General features: G+C 44.2%; 1 protein-coding gene across 1 annotated transcript; it reads left to right on the forward strand.

Annotated features, from left to right (window-relative positions):
* Positions 1 to 2,089: 2,089 nt before the first annotated feature.
* Positions 2,090 to 5,490, forward strand: LOC122457421 (keratinocyte proline-rich protein-like). Its single transcript, XM_043502270.1, has 2 exons — positions 2,090 to 2,138; positions 3,829 to 5,490. The coding sequence occupies exon 2, from the start codon at positions 3,851 to 3,853 to the stop codon at positions 4,709 to 4,711; it is 861 nt and encodes a 286-aa protein (XP_043358205.1). The 5' UTR covers positions 2,090 to 2,138; positions 3,829 to 3,850; the 3' UTR covers positions 4,712 to 5,490.
* The last annotated feature ends 2,691 nt before the right edge of the window (positions 5,491 to 8,181 follow it).

An 8,181-nucleotide genomic window follows, 5' to 3' on the forward strand; every position in this document is an offset into this window, starting at 1 on the left:
TGCAGATGAAATAAGACAAGAAGTTGCACCATCAACCGGTGTTCCACCCAGGTGTCCCACCCACAAATAGAGAAACAAGGATTAAAAAGAGGATATTGCAACATAGCTAGAAGCTGCCATTCCCATCCCATGCCCTAAGAATGCCTCAATGCTCTTATTGCATCTTTAGCACAAGGAGTTGCTCCAGAGAGACATTACAGCCCTGATAAGAGCCTACAAATCAAATCATTAAGCCAGATGAATGTGATTATTGCAAGGCAATCAGCTATGGTGAAATTCATCCCTGTTCTCTAGAGCAGGTAGGGAGATAATTGTCCCTTTCTCCTTCCACCCCTGCAAAATATTGTCATGCAAATGAACAAAGTTTTGTTTTCATCAAAAATCTTCCTTGAAATTTTTGTAACAAACGTTATTTTGTTATGAGAAATTGAAATTTTGCAGTGAACATTTCCATTCCATCAAGATGCTATTATCCATAGATAAAACATTTCAGCAGAAAAATGTTGACCAGTTCTGCCATGCTCCATGTTGTAAACCCTTATGGTCACTGAAGTCTTCTTGGATTGCAACAGTTTTCAAAGCATCTGCCCGGTGAACACTCAAACCAGCAAGCTGATGACACATGGGAATGATAAGTTCTATGACCCAATGCTTTTCCCCTCCAAATCAGAGACAAAATCTGCTCCTCATTTGTGGCTGTATGGAGCCACTGTCTTGCCATCAGTGGAATGGATTTACACCCCTGCAAATGACAGCAGAATCTGGCCTTTTATGCTTCTATCAGCACCCATATAACTATGTTATAAATGCTGATTGGCTAGAAAGACAAGTGGATTGCATAGAGAGACAGATTGTCTTAGGTTATGGGCGACAACATGGGAAGGTCCATCACTGGGAAAAAAGAGCATCTGACATCAAAAGAAAAGACATTTAGTCTTTTTCTAAAAATAGAAAATTATATTTTAGGCTCTGAAAATGTCCTATCACCACAGGTACAATGATCCCCCCTTTTCTAAGGTGAAAGATGATAGAAGCCCACAAGGTTTTCCATTCTATTTAGGTATTTATATGTTCCATCAGCACTACAACATCTGACCAACTCATAGACATGAATGAGCTTAGCTTCGCCCCACTTTTATGAAACAGAGAGGTGCTCCTGCCCACATTTTACAGATGGGGAAACTGAGCAATAGAAAGATGAAGTGACATGCCCAAGGTCACACAGCAAGTCTTCGGCAGAACCCAGGAGCTCCTTTTGGCAGGAATGAACCCAGGAGTCCTGACTCCCAGGCCAATAATTTAACCACAAACCTTTTCATCTGATATGACATCCAATCCATCCTGCGGCATTTTAGCTGGACTTTTCAACATCTCAAATTCTTTGATTTCTCAAACCAATCTTGGAAGACCAAGGACCAGATCCTCCTCTCACTTATGCTAGAACCAAATCAAGAGTCACTTCAATGGCAAATGGCCCAGGGAAGTGAGGTCCAAATCAGACCCCACAATGAACTCCAATGAAGCTATGTCAATTTAAACCAAGGGCTCTTAAACTGGGGATCACGAGGTTATTACTGTCAGCTTCCACCCCAAACCCCGCTTTGCCTCCAGCATTTATAACGGTGTTAAATATATTTAAAATGGTGTTAAATATGTTATGGTGTTAAATATATAAAAAAGTGTTTTAATTTATTGGGGGAGGGGTCACACTCAGAGGCTTGCTATGTGAAAGGAGTCACCAGTACAAAAGTTTGAAAACCACTGATTTAAACCAACTGAAGATCTGGCCCATTGACTTCAATGGAGCTGAGCTGATGCTGGGGGGGAGAGGGGTCTGCCCTTTTATCACTTGTTTTTCTTACTTTGTAACTTTTTCCCTTCAGATTAGTCAGGGAGGAGATTAGAATAAATAATACAACACTCATCAGAACATGAGGGAGTTTCCTACCAAAGTCAATACAGAAACAGGTCAGTTGAGGAAATACGTGAGTCTTGTGGGTTGGAACGAGCGAGCTCATCATTCATGTGGATTGTCTCATAACCAGAAGGCAGGGCTTGGAAACCATATAAAAGTCCTCTCATCTCCCAGTTCCATAATCCACTTGACTTCTGCAGGTTCCTTCTTCTTGGGCAGTTGGGTAAGTCTGAGCCTACAGATTCATTTGCTTTACTTTTGAGCTAAGGTTATCACAGGCTGGTGTCCTGTCCATTGGAGGAAATTTTAGAATCTTAATTCAACTCAGCATTGAATTGGGTGGCAGCACAGAAAGGAGAGGTTAAAAATATCCTTAGCTAACTCCACTTGGATTTGTCTCTAAATGTTAAAATATCTGGAGGTACATATGTGAAACTTTCTTTGGTATTCCTAGATTGTTCCTAGAAGTATAAGAACATAAAAGGATTTGCCATTAGACAACAGATTCATCCCAGTTTGTAGTTATTTGCAACGTTGTTGTAGCCTTGTTGGTCCCAGGATAAGCAGAGACAAGGTGAGTTAGGTCATATCTTTTCTTAGACCCCAACCTCTGTTGGTGGAAGATACTTGATGCTTCTTAGGTAGCAGGAAATCTCCCATCATTCATCTGTGCAGCACTATGAGAACCTCCTTCTAGTCTGATTTGACCAGGGTATGCCTTGCTCTTTGAAGCACTGGGTGTAAGTGCTTTAGATTTAGCTTGCTCCATCTGCATGTGTTATTAGTGGCCATACAACTATCCATCCCTTTTAGAAGCCACTACCGGCGTATGTCACTGAGGGTGCACGCACCACTGGCATCATGCTTGTTCTTACTAATTCTTTGCACAACCGCTTGTAAATAATGTGAATTAATCTGCAAACTGGACACCATTAAATTAGGCTTGAATAAAGACTGGGAGTGGATGAGTCATTACATTAACTAAAAGCTATTTCCCCATGCTAATTTTCCTCCTACTGTTACTCACTCCTTCTTGTAAACTGTTTGAAATGGGCCATCCTGACTTTCACTACAAAAGGTTTTTTCCTCCTGATAATATCCCACCTTAAACGATTGCAGCCCCCATTTTTCGTGTTCTTTGTGTATCTATCTATCTATCTATGTATCTTCCTACTGTATTTTCCACTGCATGCATCTGATGAAGTGGGCTTTAGCCCATGAAAGCTTATGCTCAAATAAATGTGTTAGTCTCTAAGGTGCCACAAGTACTCCTCGTTCTTTCTGCTGATACAGACTAACAGGGCTACCACTCTGAAACCATTCTCCTTTCAGTTACAGCATCTAAAATCCAAATGGGCACCAATAAAGTGACACTGATGTAAACCCAGAGTAAGAGGAGAATCAGGCTCCATGTATTCACAACTGAGAAATTCAGTATTGTAGCAATTTCTTTGGGGGAATATTTTGATCTGGTTTCTTTACTGGTCCTCCTTTCACCTGGGCTTTAGATAAGCAAAAGGGACATGCATAGATACAGAAAGATACGGAAAAGAGTGGGTTCCTGAGTTCACTGGGAGGAGGAGCGAGGGGAGAAAAGGCAATTTCATTGGAAACATTGAAATCAGCTGCCGTTTGAAGGAGTTTGTAGTGGGAGCTGAAAGAGGCTTGTCCAGGAAGCACAGAAAAAAGAGAAGGGAAAAAGAGAGGACAGAGTGAGAGTAGGAATCAGAAGGCACGATCAAAAGAAAAAAGTGGGTGAAATAAATGATGGGTTGGCATCAAAAGGCGGAAGAGAGAACAAAGACAAGGGCATTCTAACAGATTATTAAAGTCCCCCACACCCCTGGGAGGTTGGCCCCTATTCTTACTACGTTTACATAGCATGTGTTAATACACTCTGGTGCTTCTTTTAGATTATCCTGTATTGGAACAAAGATGTCTCTTCAGCAAGACCAGCAGCAATGCAAGCAAGGCATCACCCTGCCGCCGGAACTCTGTAAAGGAAACCCAAAAGAGTGCCCAGAAATTGTGCCATGTTCAGAGCCAGTGAAATGTCCTGAGCCAATACCATGTTGTCCAGAGAAGCCGCCATGCAAGGAACCATCAGTCCCAGTTCCTCTTCCATGCCCCGAGCCAATACCATGTCCACAGGAGAAGCAGCAGTGCAAGTTGCCACCAATCTCAGTTCCTCCTCCATGCCCCGAGCCAATACCATGTTGTCCAGAGAAGCCGCCATGCAAGGAACCATCAGTCCCAGTTCCTCTTCCATGCCCCGAGCCAATACCATGTCCACAGGAGAAGCAGCAGTGCAAGTTGCCACCAGTCCATATTCCTCCTCCGTGCCCCGAGCCAATACCATGTTGCCCAGAGAAGCCACCATGCAAGGAACCACCAGTCCCTCTTCCATGCCCCGAGCCAATACCATGTTGTCCAGAGAAGCCGCCATGCAAGGAACCACAAGTCTCAGTTACTCCTCCATGCCCTGAGCCAAAACCATGTTATCCAGAGAAACCGCCATGCAAGGAACCATCAGTCCCAGTTCCTCTTCCATGCCCCGAGCCAATACCATGTCCTCAGGAGAAACAGCAGTGCAAGTTGCCACCAGTCCATATTCCTCCTCCATGCCCCGAGCCAATACCATGTTGCCCAGAGAAGCCACCATGCAAGGAATCACCAGTCCCAGTTACTCCGCCATGCCCTGAGCCAGTGAAATGCCCACCTTGTGTGAAGACGTGCCCACCCATTGAACAGCAACAATGCAAGCAGCAATGCCAGTTGCCACCCAATTGGAAGTAACCTGCAAATAACAATGAACGTCATGGAACGAAAAGCAGAGTGCAAACTCATGGCACCGATTCCTGTGGCTTCTCGTCGGTCATCTTACCTCATCCCCTCATTTCTCTAAGGGTACTCTGTTCTGCAAATAAGTGACGTGGTGTTTCTAGCTTTTTTTTTAATTTGGATGCGCTGCTAGAAAAAGGTACTTCCAATAGAAATTGTATAAAAGATGCTTTGAAGATCTAAAATCATTCTTCTCTCCTAGTTCTTTTGAACCTCACAGAGCTAAAGCAGGTGATGCCGAGGGAGGTTGGAACCAGGACTGCCTAAGCTGATCTTTAAACTTAACTTGACAACAGTTAGGCAGCCGCTTAGCCAAGACCACTGTCCATCATGATGACTGGTACTGTCTCATCGTTTTCTTATGCTCCCCCAGCTGTCTGTCTGGATCCATGTGCTGTCCTTTGTCATATACTTACACTGTAAGTTCCTTGGGGCAGAGACAGGCTTTTAGTTCTGTGTTTGTACAGTGCCTAGCACCATGGAGTCCCGATCCCTGACTGAGGCTCCGAGGCATTACCACAATACAAATAATAAATAATAATAATGCCTGGACTAGAACAGAGGATTTTCAAGACATTACAAATTCACCGTCCTAAATTTCTCATCTCTTGGAAATTATACCAGAATAGATAAGGCACAAAGATTCCTGTATTGCCCTCTAGTCCCATAAGAAATCTACTTTACTGAATTGCAAGTCCTCTCCATTAAAAAAGGTCCCACAACTTCAGAGCCATTTGTCCATGAATAAGTTATATCAACTTTTCCAAGACACCAGAGCAACAACTCAACCTGCAAGCAGTTAGGGTAAAGACCTTGATTAGGGGAAAGACCTAACCCATGCTCATTCCACAGGAACTCAACCTTAGTGCAGGGCTGCCATTGGTTAATTGTACAGAATGATGCATGACATGTATACACTCTACTATATGAGTTAAAACCTTGGCTGTATGTTCCCATACACTGCAACAATGATGTTGTTGATGTACTCTGTACTTGTCTGTAATCATCCCGTGTATGTTGCTGGTATTGTAGCCATAATTGCTTTCACTGTGAATTTCAACAATAAAAAAAAACAAAATAATGTAATCATTTATGGACAGGCCCTTTGTTAAATAATTCTACCTACAAAATCGCTAAAGAAATAGAAAAAGAAGTTCACCTTGAAATACTGATTGATTGTTAAGTGAGAAAGGACTCTGAGGGTGCATAGATTTTAAAGGCTAGAAGGGGCCGTTCTGATTATGTGGTCTGGCATTTTGCATAGCACAGAGCAGGGATTTTCCCCCCGTGATCACAGTATTGAGCCCTGTAACTTGCAATGGAATTAAAGCATAGAAAGACACTCCCTGTACCTGCTGAATTAATGAGATCATCATAAATGAAGGCAAGTTAAATGAATAAGGAGCTGATTCACCTGATCCTCCGGCATCTCATACAGTCACACTCATGCAAAAGGGAAATGAAAAGTGGCCAAACCAGACTGGTAGCCTGGTTACACTCGCTTTGCAGGGGTGAAAACATGCAGGTCAATGCAGAATCTGTTTGAAAGGATTCCCTCTTTGGGTCTTGTCAATCCCAATTGCTTATCACTGGTAGGATGTCACCAAGATTCTTCCTCAGCTGACCCACAATTTCTCTTCCCGCCTCCGCCGGCCCCCCATTCTATACCTAAAGATAGGTGCTGCTAGCGCTGAGGGAATATCAGTCAGTTGTAGGGTTGCCAACTTTCTAATCGCACAAAACTGAACACCCTTGTCCGATGCCCCGCCCCTGCTCTGCTCCTTCTCTGAGGCTCCACCCTCAGAGCCTCCCTGGCCACCCATGCGCCTAGGGTCTGCCGGGACCTGGCGGCTGTGTGGATCTAGGGCAGGCAGTGCCAACCGGAGCTGTCAGGGTCTCTTTATGACCGGTCCAAAACCAGACACCTGGCAACCCTAGTCAGTTTACACAGACATTGGCAGGCTTCCCAGCTCCACAAAAAAACTAAGACCTTACTGCAAGTATCTCAGTCCTCCCATCCAGCAATAGGCTGCAGAAGTCCTAAAAGCCAACCTTGTTTCTTTTGTAGTTAAACACCCATAGACTGGTCCAGTGACTTGGCCACAGGACGGGGAGTCAGGCGACCTGGGATCTGTCCCTGACTCTATTGGGTGGACTTGGGCAAGTCACCTCCTGTCTCAGAGAGTACAGAGTACAGAGAGGCGCCCTCACGGACCAGTCCCTGCAATGCTGGGATCCAAAACAAAGATAGGGAAGGTATGGAAAAAGTTAAGGAACTGGGACGAACCAGTGGCTTGGATTTTAGTGGCAGGTGAAGAGTTCTGTCATTTGTAAAAATACCCGATAACTTCTCCTAGCTGAAATGCGTATCTGTGAATTGCGCCCTCTGAGTAAGCTATTGTTCTGCTTTGTCTTTAGACAATCCTGTTGGCCAAGTTTGGTTATTTGGTCTTGTGAATATTTTTGAGAATGAACCGCAAGGGTAGTCAAACAATTGGCTCCCCCCTTTTAGTCGATAACATGCATAATGGGAGACAATGGAAGGATGAAATATTATTAATATAAGAGTACCCATTATGTGGAAATCATTCATCCCAAATCTCATCTATTAATGAATAACAAAAATAATCCAGATTTCTAGTCACTAAAATAACCCCACCACATCTTCCTTCTCATTTCCGTTGTATACAGATTGATCTTGAAGGAAGGACTGAAAGTAAGTAACTCATCTATATTCTGAAGGTCTCCATGCTCTGCTCTGTTCCCTTTATTTCTTCACTTTTATATACCTGGCATACTACTAATAAAGACAATCATAAGGCATCTGCTCACTAAAAATAAAAAGTGAACCAGCAAAGCCCACAATCTCCCAGAAACACAATCTTTTCCACCCAAATTGTTGACACTCCTGCAAGTGTTATCCTGCTGCAGTAATTCCTAGCTGATTATTCAGGACTTTGGAAACTCTATTCTTAAATAAAATGGAGAAACGCAAAACATTCAGTCCCTTGTGAAGGTCCCTTTGCATCGTTCCAGTAAAACCAATGACAGCTTCTTTTAGAACAGGGTGAGCAAACTTTTTGGCCAGAGGGCCACATGTTGGAATAGAAATTGTATGGCGGGCCATGAGCACTCACAAAATTGGGGTTGGGGTGTGGGAGGAGGTGAGGACTCTGGTTGGGGGTGCAGGCTCCAGGGTGGGGCCAGAAATGAGGAGTTCAGGGTGCGGAAGGGGGCTCTGGGCTGGTGGGGGTGGGGGATGAGGGCTCCGGCTGCGGGTTCAGGCTCTGGGGTGGGGCTGGGGATGAAGAGTTTGGGGTGTATGAGGGTGCTCTGAGCTGGAACTGAGGGGTTCAGAGGGGGGAGGGGGATCAGGGTTGAGGCAGGAGGTTAGGGTGCAGGAAGGGGTGCAGGCTCCGACTGGT

Source organism: Dermochelys coriacea, chromosome 24, assembly GCF_009764565.3.
Source record: "Dermochelys coriacea isolate rDerCor1 chromosome 24, rDerCor1.pri.v4, whole genome shotgun sequence".
Taxonomy (NCBI): domain Eukaryota; kingdom Metazoa; phylum Chordata; order Testudines; family Dermochelyidae; genus Dermochelys; species Dermochelys coriacea.

What these genes read in the sequence shown, in the direction of transcription:
- LOC122457421 (XM_043502270.1), top strand. Translation starts at nt 3,851, where the DNA reads ATGTCTCTTCAGCAAGACCAGCAGCAATGCAAGCAAGGCATCACCCTG.